This window comes from Macrobrachium nipponense, chromosome 30 (assembly GCF_015104395.2).
Source record: "Macrobrachium nipponense isolate FS-2020 chromosome 30, ASM1510439v2, whole genome shotgun sequence".
Lineage (NCBI taxonomy): Eukaryota > Metazoa > Arthropoda > Malacostraca > Decapoda > Palaemonidae > Macrobrachium > Macrobrachium nipponense.
In genome coordinates this window covers 9,732,809-9,756,808 of record NC_087218.1, presented here as the reverse complement: position 1 = coordinate 9,756,808, position 24,000 = coordinate 9,732,809, and the positions used below count along the sequence as shown (strand labels likewise).

The 24,000-nt window shown below is 39.3% G+C and overlaps 1 protein-coding gene across 4 annotated transcripts in view; it reads left to right on the top strand.

The window, feature by feature from the left end:
* LOC135202009 (uncharacterized) overlaps nucleotides 1-24,000 on the top strand; it is a 118,992-nt gene that overhangs the window by 88,968 nt on the left and 6,024 nt on the right. For all 4 annotated transcript variants that reach the window (XR_010311639.1, XM_064231284.1, XM_064231283.1 and 1 more), the window contains one exon: nucleotides 17,422-17,551. Coding sequence is in view for 3 of the 4 variants with exons in the window: in XM_064231284.1 (XP_064087354.1) it covers nucleotides 17,422-17,551 (130 nt within the window). In the remaining variant the exon portion in view is untranslated. The remainder of the gene's footprint in view (nucleotides 1-17,421; nucleotides 17,552-24,000) is intronic.

The window sequence follows — 24,000 nt, the reverse complement described above, 5'->3', positions numbered from 1 at the left end:
GTGTGTGTGTGTGTGTGTGTATGTGTGTGTGTGTGTGTGTATTACAAGTGATTTCACACCTTTCTTCAAGAGTTAAGTTTAAGGTTGTTTAACATATTTTCCAAACAAAACCCGGGTTTTTATTCCGAATGGTAGTAAATCTATGCATGATTTTCCCCCGTTTAAATCAAACATTGGTTTTCAGTTTTCCTAAAACTACTGGTAATGAAATCCGTCGATGACTAGTCTCCTCGCGACGCCAGATCACTTGTAGTACTAATCAATCATGTGAAATGATTCTTAAATTTACATATATGTAAGTACATATGTATGCGTACGTACATGCACGGGCACACATACAAATATATATTTACATATATATACATACATATACATACACACACACACACACACACACACACATATATATATATATATATATATATATATCTATATATATATATATATATATATATATATATACTATATATATATATATTATATACTATATATATATATAGTTAGAGAATGTAGAAATAAACTACGAAAGTACTTGTTCAAAGTTCCTACTATGAGATTCAGGGCCTCTGTAACACGGTTTTTTCGCAATAACTTTTTATCTATTGAATTTCATAAATATAACGCTTATTCAGAATACATATTATATCAACACATAAATTTTGAGTGTATTCTGCACTACGTAGGTTGAATAAATTTGGTACATATAATGTAAAAGTTACCTTTTTTGAAGACGGGCCAACTTACTCAGAGTTGTTGTTGTTTAAGATTAAGCTGGCCTTGTGCCAGCACGGGCTCTTGCTCACAGAGCAGCCTGTAAAGACTCAGAGAAAAGGTTTCGAACGCACTCGTTACGTAACTTATGACATCATTTCTTCCCTCTTTCTCGATGGATGATTGGCTATACGTAACGAAGGCTAAACCTCTGGCAACAATGACATACAAATTTAAATACAAGCAAAGCAGTACACCTTTATGAACTCTGGAACCTCTCCACTGATAATTGTCATAATGAACAAACCAACAAAATATGTTAATAAATACAAAAACACTTCGATTATTAGTCTAACTCCCAAAATAAGTTTCCAAAGAAATTACAGTCTACTTTATAGGTCACAATCAGATTGACAAGATGTAGGGAATAGTTGGTAATTACCAAAAACATAGTAGACAAGCTTGATTTGATAACTGCTATATCCAATGTCAAGCAATTTTTATTTATTGGCTATCTACCTATTTACTGAAAAAAATAGCCGGTACCGTATATTGGCTTTAAACCTTCACCAATAATTATCGTCAGAATGGTGAATTCATGAGGCTCCACCCACTTTCGCCTCGTTATAATTCAGGATACACTGAAGTCTACCATGGGCATTGTTGGATTAGAAAATTTGAACAACTTCTGGCTATAAAAAAACTAATTTCTCGATAGTTTTTTTTGTAAGAAGTGCTAAATGATCCTCAAGGAATCTCAGCAATTGGTCTAAACGTTTAATTCATGTATATTACTGCTATACTGTTGCGGCACTACTGCTACAGTAGTATTACTACGCTAGCACTGATACCCCACCCACATCTATGTATCGTTCCGCCATTCATAAAGTCTTTGGGTTTCAGAGCCGATGGAATTTCTGTCTGGTGGATGGGCGGGGCAACATTTAGTCAAAAAGGTGTTTGTTTACCTTGCTTACGTAATGAATGTTTTTCGACTCTTGGCTCGTAATCATTGGCCATGGCGTCGGCTAGATCATTTTTACTCTATAAAAATTAAAACTATCGGGTTTAGGTTATTGATAATACTGACAAAATTTGTGTGTGGTTGTAAAATATACATATGTCAACTTTCAGCTACATCCGATGCTTTGATAAGGAGCAAAGTCCAAAAAACCGTGTTACAGAGACCCTGAATCTCATAGTAGTTTCACTCACCTTCTACCGTGGGTAAAGGATATAATGTATGTATATAAATATTTATACATATATATGCATATATATTATAAAACATATATAAATATATTTGTATATTTGTATATATATATATATATATATATTATATATATATATATATATATATATATATATATATATATATATATATATATATATAGGTTTTATGCAAACTGACATACTGATGCATATACTACATCCACATAACCATGCCATAAATGCAAACAAATGCAGGCTGCGAGTGAGGAGACCAATGACTCATAATGAGAATTTACGGACGGGCGAAATAATCCATTTATCAACAAACCTTTTCATTAAAGCAAGCAACCAAGGAGCGCCGTGGTCCTTTCAAATTTACTGCGAACGAAATTAATAAAAAGGCAAAAGCAAGTGAGGAATCGTACTTGCCAATCAAGAAGTAAACCGCGCCAGAACACGAGAATTAATTCGAAGACCTGGAAATAACCTTCAGTTGTAATCACCCCCCACCCTCTTCCCAATCTCCTGCCTCCCTCAATGGCCCTTTCTTTTCCCCCCCTATCAGCATTTCTCCCCCCATTCCCAACCACCCCATCACGCCCCTTCCACCATCTCCTTTCTTCTTCCTCTCCTTCAGCCAACGCCCGTCCCTCGATGCTTTCTCTCCTTCCTTTGCTTTCTCCAGCAACCTCATCCCTTCCATTAATCCTCCTGTTTTCTCCAACAACCTCATCCCCATCCATTAATCCTCCTTCTGCTTTCTCCAACAACCTCATCCCTTCCATTAATCTTCCTTCAGCTTTCTCCAACAACCTCATCCCTTCCATTAATCCTCCTTCTGCTTTCTCCAACAACCCTCAATCCCTTTCCAACAATCCTCCCTCCTATTTTCCTCCTAACAACCTCATCCCCTCCATTTTTTGATCCTCCCATCTGTTTTCTCTAACACCTTTCATTCCTCCATTAATTTCCTTCCTTGTTTTCTCTAACACCTCCCCCATCCCCTCCATTTAACCTCCCTCTGTTTTTCTCCAACAACCTCCATCCCTCCATTAATCTTCCTTTATTTTTGTTTTCTCTAAAACACCTCATCTCCATTAATCCTCCTCTGTTTTCTCTACGAACCATCATCCCCTCCATTAATCCTTCCTTCTTTTTTCTCCAACAACCCTCACCCCTCCATTAATCTTCCTTCTGTTTTTTCTCTTTTTAACAACCTCATCCCCTCCATTAATCTCCTCTGTTTTCTCTAACAACCTCATCCCCTCCTTAATCTTTCCTTCTGTTTTCTTTTCTTAACAACCTCAATCCTCCCTTTGTCTCTAATCCCTCCCTCCTTGTTTTTCTCTAACCAACCTCATCCCCTCCATAATCCTTTCGTCTGTTTTTCTCTAAAACAACCCCTCCATCCCATCCCTTAATCTCCAAATCCTTCTGTTTTCTCTAAAACCTCCAATTTCCCCTCACCTCATCCTCCCCTCCATTAAGTTTTCCTTCCAACCAACCTCCAATTTTCCTACCCCTCCATTAATCCTCCTTCTGTTTTTCTTTTCTAACAACCTCAATCCCCTCAATTGAATCCTTCCTTCTGTATCCTCCTGAACACCCCTCATCCCCTCCAATTAATCCTTCCTCTGTTTTCTTTTTCTAACAACCTCATCCCCTCATTAATTCCTTCCTTCTTTGTTTTCTCTTAACAACCTCTCCCCTCCATTAATTCTTCCTTTTCTGTTTTCTCCCACCCAACCTCATCCCCTCCTATTAATCTTCCCTTCTGTTTTCTCTAACACCTCATTCCCCTCCATTAATCCTCCTTCTGTTTTTCTCCAACAACCTCATCCCCCTCCATTAATCCTTCCTCTGTCCCGCTAACCCAACCTCATCCCCCTCCATATCCTCCCCTCTGTTTTCTCTAACCAACCCTCAATCCCTCCGTCAAATTAATCCTCCTCTGTTTTCCTCGAAACCAACCTCCCATCCCCTACATTAATCCTCCTGTTTTCTCTAACAACCTCATCCCCTCCATTAATCCTCCCTCTGTTTTCTCCAACAACCTCATCCCCTCCATTAATCTTCCTTCTGTTTTCTCTAACAACCTCATCCCCTCCATTATCGTCCTTCGTTTTCTCCTACAACACTCATGCCCCATCCATTAATCCTCCCCTCTGTTTTCCAGCCAACAACACTTCACCACTCCATTTAATCTTCCTTCTGTTTTCTCTAACAACCTCATCCCCTCCATTAATCCTCCCTCTGTTTTCTCTAACAACCTCATCCCCTCCATTAATCTTCCTTCTGTTTTCTCTAACAACCTCATCCCCTCCCCCCAGTATCCTCCCTCTGTTTCTCTACCAACTCCATCCCCTCCATTAATCTTCCTCTGTTTTCTCTAACAACTAAATCTCCCTCCATTAATCTTCCTTCTGTTTTCTCAACAACCTCATCCCCTCCATTAATCTTCCTTCTGTTTTCTCTAACAACCTCATCCCCTCCATTAATCCTCCCTCTGTTTTCTCTAACGACCTCATCCCCTCCATTAATCCTCCCTCTGTTTTCTCTAACAACCTCATCCCCTCCATTAATCTTCCTTCTGTTTTCTCCAACAACCTCATCCCCTCCATTAATCCTCCCTCTGTTTTCTCTAACAACCTCATCCCCTCCATTAATATTCCCTGTTTTTTCCAGCAACCTCATCCCCTCCATTAATCCTCCCTCTGTTTTCTCTAACAACCTCATCCCTCCATTAATCCTCCCTCTGTTTTCTCTAACAACCTCACCCCTCCATTAATAATCCCTCTGTTCTCTCCAACAACCTCATCCCCTCCATTAATCCTCCCTCTGTTTTCTCTAACAACCTCACCCCTCCATTAATAATCCCTCTGTTTTCTCCAACAACCTCATCCCTCCATTAATCCTCCCTCTGTTTTCTCTAACAACCTCATCCCCTCCATTAATAATCCCTCTGTTTTCTCCAACAACCTCATCCCCTCCATTAATCCTCCCTCTGTTTTCTCTAACAACCTCATCCCCTCCATTAATAATCCCTCTGTTTTCTCTAACAACCTCATCCCCTCCATTAATCCTCCCTCTGTTTTCTCCAACAACCTCATCCCCTCCATTAATCCTCCCTCTGTTTTCTCCAACAACCTCATCCCCTCCATTTATCCTCCCTCTGTTTTCTCTAACAACCTCATCCCCTCCATTAATCCTCCCTCTGTTTTCTCTAACAACCTCATCCCCTCCATTAATCCTCCCTCTGTTTTCTCCAACAACCTCATCCCCTCCATTAATCCTCCCTCTGTTTTCTCCAACAACCTCATCCCCTCCATTAATCATCCCTCTGTTTTCTCCAACAACCTCATCCCCTCCATTAATCCTCCTGTTTTCTCCAACAACAAACATCCCCTTCCATTAAATCCTCCCTCTGTTTTTCTCCAACAACCCTAATCCATTTATCCTCCCCTTTGTTTTCTCCAACAACTCTCCCCTCATTTATCCCCTCCTTTTCTCCAACTAATAATCTCCATTAAAAAATCCTCCCTCTGTTTTCTTTTCTAACAACCTCATCCCCTCCAATTCCAAAATCACCACCCAACCTCCTCTTGTTTTCTCGAACACCTCTCCCCTCCATTAATCCTCCCCTCTGTTTTTCTCTAACAACCTCATCCCCTCCATTAATATCCTCCCTCTGTTTTCTCTAACAACCTCATCCCCTCCATTAAATAATCCCTCTGTTTTCTCCAACAACCCTCATCCCTCCATTAATCCTCCCTCTGTTTTCTCACAACCTCATCCCCTCCATTAATAAATCCCTTGTTTTCTCCAACAACCTCATCCCCTCAAATTAATTAATCCCTGCTGTTTTTCTCCAACAACCTCATCCCCACTTCCATTAATCCCCTCCCTCCTTCTGGTTTTTCTCCAACAAATCCCCTCATTGTCCCTTCCTGGTTTTCTCCAACCAAAAACATCCCCTCAATCCCCTAACAACCTAATCCCTCCCTCAAATATCCTTTTTTGTTTTTTTTTTTTTTTTTTTTTTTTTTTTTTTTTTTTTTTTTTTTTTTTTTTTTTCCCTTTTTTTTTTTTTTTTTTTTTTTTTTTTTTTTTTTTTTTTTTTTTTTTTTTTTTTTTTTTTTTTTTTTTTTTTTTTTTTTTTTTTCTGTTTTTTTTTTTTTTTTTTTTTTTTTTTTTTTTTTTTTTTTTTTTTTTGTTTTTCCTCCAACAACCTCATCCTCCCCAATCCATTAACCTCACCTCTCTGGTCTGTTTTTTTCTCCAACACCCCATCCCCTCCTTATCCCATCTAACATCCCTTAATGTTTTTCTTTTCTCCCTCCACAACTAACTAATCCCCTCCTTTATCCTCCCATCGTTTTCTTTTCTCCAACAACCCTCATCCCCCTCCATTAATCTCCCTCTTGGTTTTTCTCCTAAAACAAACCCCTCCCCATCCTCATTTATCCCCCTTCTTGTCTGTTTTCTCCAACAACCGTCATCCCCTCCATTAATCCTCCCTCTGTCCTTTCTCAAACAACCTCATCCCTTCCATTATCCCCTCCCCTCTGTTTTCTCCAACAACCTCATCCCTCATTAATCCTCCCTCTTTTCTCCTCCAACACCTCATCCCCTCCATTTAATCCTCCTTTTTTCCTTTTGGGTTTTCTCAAAACCTCCCACCCCCTCCATTAATCCTCCTTCTGTTTTTCTCCAACAACCTCATCCCCTCCATGTAATCTCCCTCTTTGTCTCCAAAAACAACCTTAATCCCCTCCATTAATCCTCTCTGTTTTTTCTAACCAACCTCATCCCCTCCTTAATTTTCCTTCCTGCTGTTTTCTCCAACAACCCTCATCCCCTCCATTACTCCTCCTCTGTTTTTTCTCCAACAACCTCATCCCCTCCATTAATCCTGCCTCTGTTTTCTCCAACAACGTAATCCCCTCCATTAATTTTCCTTTTGCTTTCTCTAATAACCTCATCCCCTCCATTAATCTTCCTTCTGTTTTCTCTAACAACCTCATCCCCTCCATTAATCCTCCCTCTGTTTTCTCCAACAACCTCATCCCCTACCATTAATCCTCCCTCTGTGTTTTCTCCAACAACTCATCCCCCTCCATTAATCCTCTCTCTGTTTTCTCCAACAACCTCATCCCCTCCATTAATCTTCCTTCTGTTTTCTCTAACAACCTCATCCCCTCCATTAATCCTCCTTCTGCTTTCTCCAACAACCTCATCCCCTCCATTAATCCTCCTGTTTGTTCGCCAAACAACCTTATCCCCTCCATTAATCATCCTGTTTTCTCCAACAACTCTCCCCTCCATTAATTTTTCCTTTTACTTTCTCCACCACCTCATCCCCTCCATTAATCTCCTCTGTTTTTCTTCTCCAACAACCTCTCCCTCCATTAATTTTCCTTCTGCTTTCTCAACAACCTCATCCCCCATTAATCTCTGTTTTCCCTCCAACAACCTCATCCCCTTCCATTAATCCTAACTTCTGCTTCCTCTCCAACACCTCATCCCCTCCATTAATCCTCCTGTTTTCTTCCAAAAAACCTCATCCCCTCCATTAATCCTCCCTCGGATTTTTCTCACAACCTCATCCCCTCCATTAAATCTCCTCTGTTTTTCCTCCAACACCTCCATCCACTCATTAATTCCGCCCTCTGTTTTCTCCAACACCTCATCCCCCTCCATTAATCCTCCCTCTGTTTTTCTTCTCCAACAACCTCTCCCGCCAGTAATCCTCCCTCTGTTTTCTCCAACAACCTCATCCCCCTTCCATTAATCCCTCCTCTGTTTTCTCCAACAACTCATCCCCTCCATTAATCCCCCTCCTGTTTTCTCCAACAACCTCATCCCCTCCTTAATCGCCCTTCCTGTTTTTTCTCCAACAACCCTAAATCCCCTCCGATTAATCCTCCCTCTGTTTTCTCCACAACCTAATCGCTCCATTAATCTTCCTTCTGTTTTCTCTAACACCTTCATCCCTCCATTATCCTCCCTCTGTTTTTCTCTCCACACCGTCATCCCCTCCATTAATCCTCCTGTTTTCTCCAACAACCTCATCTTCTCCATTAATCCTCCCTCTGCTTTCTCCAACAACCTCATCCCCTCCATTAATCCTCCCTCTGTTTTCTCCAACAACCTCATCCCTCCCATAATCTTCCTTCTGTTTTCTCTAACAACCTCATCCCTCCATTAATCCTCCCTCTGTTTTCTCCAACAATCTCATCCCCTCCATTAATCCTCCCTCTGTTTTCTCCAACAACCTCATCCCCTCCATTAATCCTCCCTCTGTTTTCTCCACAACCTCATCCCCTCCATTAATCCTCCCTCTGTTTTCTCCAACAACCTCATCCCCTCCATTAATCCTCCCTCTGTTTTCTCCAACAACCTCATCCCCTCCATTAATCCTCCCTCTGTTTTCTGCAACAACCTAATCCCCTCCTTTAATCTTCCTTCTGTTTTCTCTAACAACCTCATCCCCTCCATTAATCCTCCCTCTGTTTTCTCCAACAACCTCATCCCCTCCATTAATCCTCCTGTTTTCCTCCAACAACCTCTCTTCTCCATTAATCCTCACTCTGTTTTCTTCCTCCAACAGACCTCCATTTCCCCTCATTAATCCTCCATTTCTGTTTTCTCCACCAACCTCCAATCCCCTCCATTATCTTCCCTCTGTTTCCCCTCCTTAACCAACCTCAATCCCCTCCCTTAATCCTCCCTCTGTTTTCTTCAAAAACAACCCCTCATCCCCCTCGATTAATCCTTCCTTTCTGTTTTCTTCCAACAACCTCATCCCCTCCATAATCCTCCTCTGTTATCTCCAACACCTCTCCAACCTCGATTAATCCTCCCTCTGTTTTCTCCAACAACCTCATCCCCTCCATTAATCCTCCCTCTGTTTTCTCCAACAACCTCATCCCCTCCATTAATCCTCCCTCTGTTTTCTTTCTAACAACATCCATTAATCCTCCCCTCTGTTTTCTCCAACAACCTATCCCCTCCATTAATCCTCCCTCTGTTTTGCTCCCAACAACCTCATCCCCCTCCATTAATCCTCCCTCTGTTTTCTCCAACAACCTCAAATCCCCTTCCCTTAATCCCCCCTCCCTGTTTTCTCCAACAAACCTCATCCCCTCCATTAATCCTCCTTCTGTTTTCTCCAAACAAACCTCATCCCCGTCCATTATCCTCCTGCTTCCTCCAACCAACTCAATCCCTCCCCCTTAATTTTCCTTCCCTGTTTTCTCCCAGCACTCCCCAATCCACCTCCAGTTAATCCTACTTCTGCTTTCTCCAACAACCTCATCCCCTCCATTAATCCTCCTCTGTTTTCTCCAACAACCTCATCCCCTCCATTAATCCTCCCTCTGTTTTCTCCAACAACCTCATCCCCTCCATTAATTTTCCTTCTGATTTCTCCAACAACCTCATCTCCCTCCATTAATCCTCCTTCTGCTTTTTCTAACAACCTCATCCCCTTCCATTAATCCTCCTCCTGCTTTCTCCAACAACCTTATCCCTTCCTTTGACCCTCCTGTTTTCTCCAACAACCTCATCACCTGCTGTAATCCCCCTCTCTGCTTCACCAACAAAATCTCCTTCACCGGTGTCTCCTCACCCCCTCTCTTGCCCTGGCTTCCTCAAGAGTCCTCCCCCAACCCCTTCTAACCCCTTCTCTCTCTCTCACTCTCTCTCTCTCTCTCTCTCTCTCTCTCTCTCTCGAGTGAGTGATGGACTCCTGGCTGACCGATGGGGCCTACAGTGCTATTAATCAAGGTAAATGGTGTTGGAATACCTATCATCTCCCGGTTTTAGACTCCAACTCCATAAATCAGGCTAAAGAGCCTCCAATGACTGTTATATACGTCTCCGATGGTTTCAACAGCTAGTAATAAAGGGGTTTGCCTGGGCTCAGTCTCACCCACTTTAAGCTAGTAATGGCTCTCTGACACGCGGTCTTCCTCCATCCTCCTCCTCCTCCTCCTCCTCCTCCTCCTCCTCCTCTTCTTCTTCTTCTTCTTACTCCTTGTTCTTTCCAGTCATCCACACACCTGTATCCTACTAGTCAGGAAGTCTAATAGTTCTCTCTCTCTCTCTCTCTCTCTCTAGTTCTCTCTCTCTCTCTCTTCTCTCTCTCCTCCTCGTCCTCGTCCTCGTCCTCCTCCTCCTCTTCTTCTTCTTATTCCTCGTTCTTTCCAGTCATCCACGCACCTGTATCCTACTAGTCAGGAAGTCTAATAGTTCTCTCTCTCTCTCTCTCTCTCTCTCTCTCTCTCTCTCCTCTATCACAAGGTCTTACACTTCATCTCCTTACACCTTTCGCTTCTCTCCCTTTTTCCTCCATCTCTCCCTCCCTCCATCCTCTTCTCGCTCTTTTCTTCCTTTCCTTTCGCCTAAGTTATTTCTATCCACCTTATTCCTCCAAGCTAGTCGGTAAGTTTGATAATTATCAGGTGTATTCTTTTCACTTTCTCTCTCTCTCTCTCTCTCTCTCTCTCTCTCTCTTTGGCCACTGTCCTTAACTCTTCTCTCTGTTTGCCAGTTCATTAATACTCTTGCATTTTCTGAATTTATTTAAATATGCTTTCGACCGCCTCCTGTTATTTCTGTTTTTATTCTTCCTGTCCTTTCGTGCTATTTCCCACTATCTATAATCTTTTTGGTCCCTCTTCTTTTACATTTCTTTTTTCCCTCTACCAATCATCCTAGTTCCTTCCTACGTTCTTCCAAATATTGGCTCTCTCTCTCTCTCTCTCTCTCTCTCTTCTCTCTCTCTTTGGGGAGACACATACTGTGTCTCTCTTTTAGAAGAGATACTATTTTCGAGGGAACACTTTCTCTCTCTCTCTCTCTCTCTCTCTCTCTCTCCAACGATGTATACTCGTTTTCCGAGAATTGACAAATTCCAAAATGCCTCACCAAAATTAAGACTAACGGTTTCTGTTGGATGTTCTTTTCTCTCTTTAGTCTTAAGTACCAGAAGGAATGAATGTTTTTTTCACCAAGAGAGAGAGAGAGAGAGAGAGAGAGCAGAGAGTGGGGGGGGGGGGTCGGGGGGTTCGGGGGTTGGGCAGGGGTACTCAGATTCTGTCGAACTGCTTGCAAGAACGTCCACAAGATGAAAATGCAAGGATCTGTGACCGAAAAAGTGAACTAAAAGGGTCTGCATCCTGAACTGAATTATGCTTCGCGAGAGGCTACCATAATGGATACACGCTCTGTCTCTCTCTCTCTCTCTCTCTCATCTTGTGAGAAGAGAAGTGTAGCATCAACAAGCAAGGTTGCAAGAGCAATAACGCAACTGTAACCAGAAGTGTTCACTCGCATTGCTAAGAGCCCGTCATTAATCTGGACTTGATAGCAAAACTGCCAAATCAGTACTACAAGGAGCAAGGAGCTGCTATCAGAATATGATAACTTCCATGTAAGCTCATGTAATAGCACTAACGGAGCAGACACACATAAACACACACATACTTTACATATCTGTATATATATATATATATATATAGATATAGTATATATATATATATATATATATATATATAATATATATATATATAGGTATATATATGTATAAATATATATTTATATATATATATATATATATATATATATATATATATATATATATATTATATATATATATATATCTAAGTATATATATATATATATATATATATATATATATATATATATATATATATATATGCATATATGTATATATATATTATATATATATATATAGATAATATATATATATATATATATCATCATATATATAATATATATATATATATATATATATATATATATATATATATATATATATATATATATAACATATTATGCCTGATGATAGCACTGACACTGTTGGATGATACAAAGACTTCAGTGTCAATTAACACGTAGCCTTATATTTGTGGCTCCATAATCTATTGAATTTCATTTTAAAAATTGCGTTGGATTTCATGCAAAAATTGCGTTGGGTTTCATGAAAAAATTGCGTTGGGTTTCATGAAAAAATTGCGTTGAATTCCATGAAAAAATTGGATTGAATTTTATGGAAAAAATTTCGTTGTTTTTCATGAAAAAATTGCGTTCAATTTCATAAAAATAATCGCGTGAATTTCATGAAAAGAATTGCGTTGAAATTGATTAAAAATTGTGTTGAATTTCATGAAAAAAACTGCGTTAAATTTCATGAAGAGATTGCGTTGAATTTCATGAAAAAATACGTTGAAATTCATGAAAAAAATTGCGTTAAATTTCATGAAAAAATTGTGTCGAATTTCATGAAAAGATTGCGTTAGATTCCTTGAAAAACTGCGTTGAATTTCATGAAAAGAATTGCGTTGAAATTGATGAAAAATTTGCGTTGAATTTCATGAAAAAATGCGAGGAATTTCATAAAAGAAATGCGTTTAATTTCATGAAAAATTGCATTGGTTTTATGAAAAACAAATTGCGTTGAATTTCGTTTTAAGCGTCTAGGAAAATCATTGATTTTCACCTCACTGACTCTCTGTCTAATACTTATATATTTCAATTTACTTATGTATTTCCTTCATTTTTTCTTTCAATAGGTTTTTTTTCACCCATTCACATCATTGTTAACAAAAGACACTTATAAATATTGAATAATAAATAACTAGGAAGCTTTATATATTCAAACATTGCCATTTATATTTACGAGAGAGAGAGAGAGAGAGACCTAAAAATTGCATGATATCGGTTAATTTTTTATCCATTTTTAAAAGTATAAAACACACATAGACAGAGAGAGAGAGAGAGAGAGAGAGAGAGAGAGAGAGAGAGAGAGAGAGATGTTACAGAATTATTTACGTACGTAAGAAATATATATATATTTTCATAATAAACTGATAAAACAAAGCACGTATATATGCACAACATATTCTTCTTAATATGTACTAATAAAACAAAAATATATACACGCCTTTTACTTAAGATTTAGTAATCCCTGTCGGACGTAGAAAGAATAATACTTGCGTAACGAGGGAAAAAGAAAACCTTCGTGCGATGCACTTAGCCCAGAGCCTTCCAGTCTAATGGCTTTGATAAGGTCTAATGTACTTTTGACATAAATATAAGGTAATGGGCTTTGCGTCTCCAAGTAAGAAGTCTTTGGGAGAGTAAATCCCATATTGCAGGCAAAATGGACATTAACCAATCACATTTCTCGACAGCTTCCAAGATTTCCCTTTCGGGTGGTTCTCATTGGCCCAGACGTCTTCCTCTCTGGGAAGGGCGGGAAATGAGGCTTTGTCAAAAATCACGTCTTTCACAGGGGTCAAAGTTGCTTTTACGAAGAAGCTGCCTGGAGTTGGCACTTTGCCTTCTTCTTTGGCACTTTTTATTTTTTTCTTAGCATCCCATTAGCGATGTGTTTTACGTTAGCATCTTCCCAGGAGCTTACTATGCATCTGAGATGTGTGGTGTGGCTGGGTTGAGGGGGAACCGCTGACAGGCGGTGGGAGTGGATTGGAAATACCGAATCCTAGGGTTACGGGGGAGATTGGGAATCACCCAATCTTGGAATGTCAAGAAGTATTTCCGACGCCAAGTCTTCCAGTGCTGAAAAGAACTCGAAATACCAAGTCCTGGATTGCCGGAAACGATTGGAAATGCCCAGTCCTGGATTCCTAAACATGACTGAAACTACCTGGTCATGGAATGATTTTAAGGATTGTAAATACCCAGTCCTGAGACTATAACAATGATTGGAAATACCCAGCCCTGGAATTCTAATAATGATTGGAAATACCCAGCCCTGGAATTCTAAACATTGGAAATACCCAGCCCTGGAATTCTAATAATGATTGGAAATACCCAGTCCCTGGAATTCTAAAAATTATTGAAAATACCCAGTCCTGGATATATAACAATGATTGGAAATACCCAGCCTTGGAGTTCTAAAAATAATGGAATTCTAACAATGATTGTAAATATCCAGTCCTGGATATATAACAATGATTTGAAAATACCCAGCCCTGGAATTCTAATAATGATTGGAAATACCCAGCCCTGGAATTCTAACAATGATTGGAAGTACCCAATCCTGGATTTATAACCATGATTGGAAATACCCAGCCCTGGATTTATAACAATGATTGGAAATACCCAGTCCTGGAATTCTAGAAATTATTGTAAATACCCAGTCCTGGATTTGTAACAATGATTGGAAGTGCCCAGTCCTGGATTTATAACAATGATTGGAAATATCCAGCCCTGGATTTATAACAATGATTGGAAATACCCAGTCCTGGAATTCTAAAAATTATTGTAAATACCCAGTCCTGGATTTATAACAATGATTAGAAATACCCAGCCCTGGAATTCTGAAAATAATTGGAAATACCAAGTACTGGATTTATAACAATGATTGGAAATACCCAGTCCTGAATTCATAAACTGAAACTACCTGGTTATGGAGTGTTTTTTTGTTTTTAAGGATTGTTAATAACCAGTCGTGGATTTATAACAGTAAAAAGTTTGAAAGGTGTAACAGAAGGAAAACCTCAAAGCAGTTGCACTATGAAACAATCGTTATGAGAGGGTGGACAGTAAGATGGAAGAAAGAGAATATGATCGGAGGTACAGTAAAAGAAATGAAAGTAGTTGCAGCTAGGGACCTCGAAAAGGGACGCTGCAAAGAACCTACAGTAATGCCTACAGTGCAACGCTTTATTAAATGTCGGTTTGCATCCAGCGCTTAGGATTATTGATTTCACGTTGTTCCAGCTCTGGAAAACTGGTTTTTCCGACGGAAACCGTTGCTAGCGCACAAAAGCTTGCTTCCATCAACAACTGCCGAGAGAGGGGTGGGGGGGGGGGGGGGGGGGGGCGGCGGCAGGGGCCCGGTAACCCGTTTCCCAAAAATCGATTATTGTCAACTCGCCCGACGGGCAATGGACGCAACGAGGCCGCAGAAGCCGTAACAGGGAGTGGGACTTTTTTTATTTTCTCATTTCCTCGTGAAAGCAATAAGTCAGCCATCAATAATTCCGTGATTTAGTCGTGTTTCCAAGTCAGTATGTAGGTCATCCCGCAAGGCCCATTCAAAACTCGATTGACTATTATAATTTTATTGGGATTAAGTGAAAATGAGGTGAAGATTTTTTTTCATATTTATGCAGAATCAAACACTTGAATCATTGTAACAAAGATCGAATATTAATCAGACTCACTTGGCCTAATCGTTCCATCTACGAGCGAGCGAACACAGGCGCATCTAATCATGAAACTCGTCGGATTTATGCAGCAGATTCGAGCGTTTGAAAGCTAACAGCGAGACCGAAGATACGATGATATGATCCATAGCCTATGGCCGCAATTCTCTTCAATCGTCCCTTGCAGTAAAACGCGTTGATTTATACCATATTGGCCATCGGGATAGAGGCTGGCCGAGGTATACGCGGTTAGCCGAGGGGCGATCTTCAATTTCATTCGATATCACCGCGATCGGCTCCCTCCGTCTGTCTCCATCAGTCATCATCATCATGACCTTCGTGTCGTCCTCACAGGTAATCATCAGCATTATCCCATTTTCTTCTGGAGAAACAGAAGCTGTATTACGCCCGATGAACGGACGCGTAGACCAAACGTTAATTACGTATTTTAGATCGGTGGTTCCCGACGCGGGGTGCATGTACGCCCCACCAGAGGCACGGCGGGTGGGGGGGGATTTGATTTTGAAGGGTGAGGGGGCGGTGGCAAATCGAGAATGTTTAAACCAAGACAATGGCTATTTAGGCTTCGTCCACGTAAATATATAGAAATATAGTATACTCGTATATCACCACAGGGGACATCAGGATTTTAGGAGATTAGGCGGAACCACTGATTTAGATGAAGGTTCCAAAGCGGAGAGTACGTCCCCGCCAGGGGGATAATTTGACTTTTAAGGGGGGCTAATCCGAGAGTGTTTAAACCAAGTTCATTGCCTTTAAGGCTTTGCTCATGCACTTGAATATATAAGAAATATAGTATATTTCGGAAGAAGACCCTCTCGTAGGCAAGTTTTGTTAAAAATGGCAGCTGCTTCAGCACTAATAATCTTGTAGAGAGTCTCCTCTATTTTTCTGATGACAGCTTTCTCTCTCTGTTGCTTAGACTGGCGAGCAACGCACCAAAGGGCATGGTATAGTTCGGTTGACTCAACCGAATTATACCATGCCCTTTGGTGCGTTGCTCGCCATTCTAAGGCAACAGAGGACAGCATCATTCAAAAAAAAAAAAAAAAAAAAAAAAAGAAAATAAGAAGACTCTACAAGATTAATAGGCTTGGAAGCAGCAACCACTTTTAACAAAAAATAGCATATATAACCACAGGGGATCAGGATAGAAGGAGATAGGAATGCCGGGGGCATGGACAACAGTTTGGTCACCACTGGATTTAGACGAAATGTCACAGAGGAGTAATTTGATTTTTAAGGGGGGCTAATTCGAGAATGTTTAAACCAGGTTCATTGCCTTTTAAGGCTTCTCCGCGTGAATATATAAGGAATATCGTATATATCACCACAGGCGGCATCAGGATTTAGAATGGATTAGGTGGGGGCATGGCCAAAAAAAAAAAAATTAAATAAATATATAAAATATTTGGGGAACCACTTATTTAGATGAACGTTCCAAAGCGGGGTGTACGTCCCCGCCAGGGGTGTGATTTGATTTTTAAGGGGAACAATCCGAGAATGTTTAAACCAAATTGATGGCCTTATAGGCTTCGCCCACGTAAATATATAAGAAATATAGGATATATCACCACAGGGGCCATCAGGATTTTAGGAGGTGATTAGGTGGGGGCATGCCGCCCCCCCCCCCAAAAAAAAAAGGGTTTGGCAACCACTGATTTAGACGAAATGTCCGCCAGAGGAGTAATTTGATTTTTAACGTGGGCTAATTCGAGAATGTTTAAACGAAGTTCATTGCCTTTTTTGCCCACGCGAATATACAAGGAATATAGAATATACCACCACAAGGGGCATCAGGAGTTTAGGAGGCGATCAGGTCGGAGCATGGAAACCACCGACAAACCCCCCAAAAAAAAAACCCCCCCCCCCAAAGAAAAAAAAAAAAAAAAAAAAAAAAGGTTTGGCAACCACTGATTTAGATGAACGTTCCACCGAATCATCGCCGACCATTCTGGACTACTGCAGCTGCGATCCATCAGAGTCATTATGGCGTGAGATCCTTTCATTTCCCGATACGGACGTGTACACCTAATGTCTTTTCTTGGGCCGGCCGTAGATCATTCTACTTTACGCACTTATTACGGCGCGAAAGGGCGCTTAATGAAAGGTGCATTCCAACGGCGAAATTGAAGAAAATTGGCGCGTAATTCCCGGTAATGCTCTCTCGTTTCCATCACTCTGTTTATGGAGGTAAACTGTCTTGTTCCTTTATTACAGTGTCCATTTCACGTGATCGGAGTTTTTATTTAGCGCTTCTTTCTTCTCTTTACAGGAATGATGGCTCGCGCGCCCGCGCGCTCGATACTGACGAACACCGCCGCCGCCCCATCCGCCCCGGAAGTGGAATCGTCGCAGGACGAGGAAGTTTTTGGCGAAGGAGGGATTTCGCCTTCAGAAAAACGGTATCATTGCCTGGTCTCTTTGTCTCTTTGTAATAACAGATTTCCGAAGAACTCTTTATTGGTGATTCAATTCCGACACTATTTAGTAAAACGAGAGAAACCGCTATCATGAATCACTTTGTCCAGGAATACAAATCTAGACTTTTTAAGCCGAAGAGGGATTTCCATTTTTCATTTTAACTCGAAATTCGAACTTACCATAAGGCCATCCATTGAAGAAATTCCTTTACAATTAACGCTGCAAATTATTATTATTATTACTGGAAAAGTAAGTCCACAATAGTATGTCTGTTTGATTTTGTTATTTAAACAACAAAATTAAACAGACATACTACTGTGGATTTACTTTTCCAATTTATTGACTCATGTGATTATGAGTTTTCTTTGAATTATCATTATTATTATTATATTGGTAGCAGTAGCAATAACACAAAAAAGTAAAGAGAATGACGAGAAATGCAGAGGAATCCAACTTTTGTATATGGCTTATATACAAACAAAGACTAAGAACCGTACGACTGGATACAGTCTTTAGCCAACATAAGTATGCGTGCAATATATATATATATATATATATATATATATATATATATATATATATATTATATATATATATATATATATATATATCATATATAATACCATATCATATATATATACATCATATATCCATACATACATACAATACATACATACATACATACTACATATAAAGGCAAATGCCACGAATTCAAAAATGAAACTGCGGAGTGGTTGCTAGACCTTTCAGCAATCACTCCGTTGCTCCCCGTTTTCTTCATGGCGTATACCTTTATTCATACGCTCATCATGATCCATATCTTCGTGAATCAGTTGTACACGCACGCACATACACATCATACACCCCAAACACACATAGGCAAAGCACACACGGACACCCCACACACCCTTTTTTTCATCTATATCTATTCATACATCATGATCCATATATTCTATCAATAATACACGCAGTATTTACATTGACCACCCACAACCACACCAACACACACAACAACCACACACTAGTTCACAGACAGCTGCGGGCAGAGTGAACGGAGAATGGAAACCCGTAACAGAGAGGAAAGTGGAAAGAAGGGAACAGAAGCAAAAGAAAGAAGGAAAACCAAAAATAAAAAGTTGCAATCATCGTGGGAAGCTGACTCCAGGCATAAGAGAGAGAGAGAGAAAAGTGAAAAGAAGGGAACAGAAGTAAAAGAAAGAACGAAAACGAAAAAAATAAAAAGTTGCAATCATCGTGGGAAGCTGGCTCCAGGACAGCTGAGGAAAATGCACCGAGCTCCCTATACTACTCCATACAGCTGCTGTTCCTGCAGCTTGGAGCTCGAAGCTCACCTAATGACTGCTACGTGGACGCAAAGGCAAACTCGTATCCATTCATTCATCCTTGCAATGCATTTTGTACGTACTTGAACACCCCCATCTCTCTCTCTCTCTCTCTGTCACACACACACACACACACACACAAACATATATATATACATATATATATATATATATATATATATATATATATATATATATATATATATATATATATATATATATATATATATATGAGTCATATCATATCACCGTGATTCATATATACTACGCAAAAAGCTACAAATGTCCTTTAATATCTAATTCGCTCTACTCAGAATGAATATATTTTCATATATGTTAAACCGAAGGGGCATTTTTAGTCGATAATAAATTCGTCTTCGGTAACATATAGTATGAAAATATATAATTCCGAGGTAGAGCGAATTCGAGATTAAAAGACATTTGTAGCTTAATGCAGTGTGTGTGTATATATATATATATATAGATATATATATGATATATAATATATATATATATATATATATATATATAGATATATATATACACCCCCTTTTCAGAATTTTTTAGGCTCTGCCATAGACCTTTCCTACCCTACAACAACAACAACAATGATAAGAACAAAGTAGTAGTTTGTAGGCTCACTCCCCGAGTAAGTGAAAAGTCAACGTGGGGGCGATCCGAAGCTAACGAATGTTGACAACCAAGGAATGCATAAAGAATAAATGGTGCGGAAAGAAAGCACTGCAGCTGGGGGACTACTAGAGGAAGTTGCAAAAAAAACTTCAGCAATGCAAAGAAACTTCAACAATGCAAAAAAACTTCAGTATTGCAAAGAAACTTCAGTCATGTGTAGTACACTGTGAATAGAAATTTGCCCCTTGTGACTGACACTACCTTTCTGATAGCCCTAAAGAACAGTTTTCTATTCATCAGGTTGAACAATGGATTCGTTGGTTAAATCTGCCTTTTCTTTCTCCCTAAGCATTTAAAGACAGATGATTATCAATTAAAGACAGATTGTTATTAATCGAAGACAGATGATTATCACTCAAAGGCAGATGATTATCATTCAAAGGCAGATGATTATCATTCAAACACAGATGATTCCCATTCAAAGACAGATGATTATCAATCAAAGACAGATGATTATTAATCAAAGACAGATAATTCCCATTCAAAGAAAGATGATTATTGATCAAAGACAGATGATTATCAATCAAAGACAGATGTTTATTAATCAAAGACAGGTGATTCCCATTCAAAGACAGACAATCATCAGGCATCTATGGTGCATCACTATACCGTGACCGGAGATAATGAGTTAAAAACCACAACAAAGTTTATGAGACTGAATTTTTCAAAATACAAAACTATTTACAAAAAAAAACCAGTTGGCTGAAGAAGAACCTTGTGCAGACGGTCGAAAGCTCTCTGTATTTTTTTAAACCTTTTTGTCTTTTGAAAAGCATTATTGTGGCTTTTAAAACTTAATATCAGGAAATATATACCTGCTGCTATAAACAATGGTCTACTTCGAGAAACGTATAACAAATCTACACAACTACAAAAGGAGAGTAATGTCGAAGAAGTTATGAACTGCTCTATGAGCAAGAGCCCGTGCTAGCATAAGGTCAGCTTAATCTGCATAAAAAAAATGCCGAAGATGTTACGACTTATCAAAACTTTCAAAGTCCGACGATTTTTATTACATTTGATCAATTAAAAACATATTGATATAGTAACCAGACTATAGTAGATTCACATCAACCGTCCATCTGATATCTAAGTCCGTCCCTTACGACGCTCCTGATTGGCTGTTGATATCACAGGGATGGAAACCCTCAGTCTCTCGAGATAGTTCACTTAGGCAGGATGTGTGTTCCACCTCTCCTGAGGAAAAGTATCCCTTAGGAGAGGTGGAACATACATCCTGCCTATGTGAACTATCTCGAGAGACTGAGTTCCAGCCCTGCGATTGGCTTATCAACAGCCAATCACGAGCGTCGTAAGGGACGGGCTTAGACATCAGAAACATCGTTAATGTGAATCTACTATAGTACAGCAACGTATAACAGACCTTCAGTACTACAAAGCATAGAAACATAGCAAAGAAATCGGCACTGATGTACGTCGGATTTATTCCCCAAATAAAATCGCTCCGTTTTTTTTTTTTTTTTTTTTTTTTTTTTTTTTTTTTTTTAGCTCACTGGCTGCGCAGTCGTCGGAAATCAAGGACTTGATTGTCTCGCCAGTGAGGGATCTTAGCCACAAGGAAGGGACGCGAATTTGAATACGCCAAAATGCGACGAAATGAAGCCGAACAATCTCGAAAATTGATGAGAACGGCATGTGAACGATTGAAAAATTCTCTCTCTCTCTCTCTCTCTCTCTCTCTCTCTCTCTCTCTCTCTCTCTCTCGATTTATAGATTTGGGGCCAACTCAACATTTGTTAATTATGTGATCAGAGATGTCTTTTATTTTATTTTATTTTATTATTTATTCTTTATACTGAGTAAGGATGTGAACGATTAAAAATTTCTTGGTTTATTTTCTCTCTCTCTCTCTCTCTCTCTCTCTCTCTCTCTCTCTCTCTCTCTCTCGACTTCTAGATTTGGATAATAAGAAACCGGGTCCGACTTAACATTTTGTTAATTTTGTGATCAAAGAGATCTCTAATTTTATTTTATTATTATTATTGTTATTTAACTGAGTAAGGACGTGAACGATTGAAAAAATTCTCCTCTTCCCTCCTCTCTCATCTCTCTCGGTCTCATCTCTCTCTCTCTCTCCTACTCTCTCCTCACTCTCCGACTCTCTCTCTCTCTCTCTCTCGATTTCCCGATTTGGATAATAAGAAACAGCGTTCGACTCAACATTTTTTCAATTTTTCGATCAAAGAGTCTTTTATTTTATTTTATCTTATTTAATTATTTATCTATTTTTACTGAGTAAGAATTTCCTTGTTTCTGCTGAAACCACATTCCAGTGACTGTATCGAATTTTCTTAACCCCTAAAATACGTTACATATTGATCTCACCGTTTTAAGTAATACTATAATGTCCAGTTTCGATCGATATAATACTGCGTCGCCAAAACACGGTACGTCAATCAATCTATTTGCATTATAGTGACGATCAATAAGCTGAATTTTAAGTGACACTTAACCATATATTTTTAATATTTAAAAAGACGCTTAATTTTAAAATTATTAAAAATAGCAATTAACAGTTAATCAAGCACCCACACGTCCTTGCAACAGAAGCTGAATTTCAAAACGAACATCTCCGTACGTACATTTGCGATATTTACAAAAAAAAATAAATAAATAAATAAGTGAAATAGGAAATTTAAACTAACAATCTTCCATTTTTTTACATTCGCATCTCCGTACATTCGCGATATTTACATAAAAATGGAAAGAAGGGCAAAATGAAAAAAAAAAGAAAATTTAAACGAATATCTCATACATTCGCGATATTTACATCAAATGAAACTAGGAAAATTTTAAACGAACATCTTCATACATTCGCGATATTTACATCAAAATGAAAAATAGGGAAATTTAAACTAACATCTCCATACATTCGCGATATTTACATCAAAATTGGAAAGAAGGGCAAAATGAAAAAAAAAATTTAAACGAATATCTCTATACATTCGCGATATTTACATAAAAAAAGGAAATTTAAACTAATATTTTCGTACATTTGCGATATTTACATCAAAATAAAAATAAAAAAAGGAAATTTAAGACCAAAAAAAAAAAAGGAAATTTAAGACCAAAATAAAAAAAAAAGAAATTTAAGAACAAAATAAAAAAGGAAATTAAATTAACCTACATCTAAAAAAAAAGAAAAAAGAAAAAAAAGGATTCCATTATTGTGGGCTAAACATCCCGAGCGCAGCAGCGTCCCCTAATCCTTGAGAGAGAGACATGAACATCAAAAGGCGCACCTCATCTTAGAAAAATTGTCCCTCAATATGTTGCCCCGAAAGGTTCCATCTCAACAAAATGTCCCCCACAATGTGTTCCTCATTCCTTCGAGCCTTCTTATTCCCTCCCCCCACCCCCTCCCTCTTTCCTGCCCTACCCACCATCTTCCCTCCCTCCTTCTTCTCCCTTCCTTCAACCTCTTTCTCCATCTTCTGCTCTACCTTCTCCTCCACTCTCTCTCCTCCTCCTCCTCCTCCTCCAAGCCGCCCCCCGGCCCCCTCGCCCTCCTACCCCTAAACGCGACCATCTGCCCCTTCCAGCTAGTGGGCAAAATTGCTCACTTCAGAATCTGGTCGTCTGCCTTTTAGCCGAAATATGGCAATAGAGTCTTGACTTGCTTCCTTCGTCGTCTCCTGGGTTCCCGTCTCTCTCTCTCTCTCTCTCTCTCTCCAAAGAGATATTTGTTTGTCACTTTGTCACGCTCGCTGGGCTCTTGCCTTTCTTTTTTAACTGCAGCACTGAAAGCGTCTGCTCTAACTTATTTTTGATGGATGGTAATGAAATAGTAATATAATATGTCCCTTGCTGCTCAGTGCACAGAATGCTGTTTCAAGTGAATTAATGGCACTGCTGGAGACGTAATATAAAATATAGACTTCTATAGGACACCCTTCTTGAGACTTCAATATAAAATACAGACTTCTGGGACACCTTACTTGAGACTTCAGTATAGAATACAGACTTCTGGGACATCTTGCATGAGACTTCAGTATAAAATACAGACTTCTAGGACACTACATGAGACTTCAATATAAAATACACTTATAGGACACCTTACTTAAGACTTCAATATAAAATACAGACTTCTAGGACACCTTCTTTGAGTCGTCAATATAAAATACAGGCTTCCAAGACACCTTACTTGAGACTTCAGTATAAAATACAGACTTCATGGACATCTTACTTGAGATTTCAGTATAAAAAACAGACTTCTAGGACACCTTACTTGAGACTTAAGATTAATGGATACAGAATTGAATTTGATACTGAATTTAAGCCAAAGGCCAAGCGCTGGCACCTCTGAGATCATCCAGCGCTGAAACGGAAACTGACAGCAAAAGGTTTGAATGGTGTAACAGGAGGAAAACCTC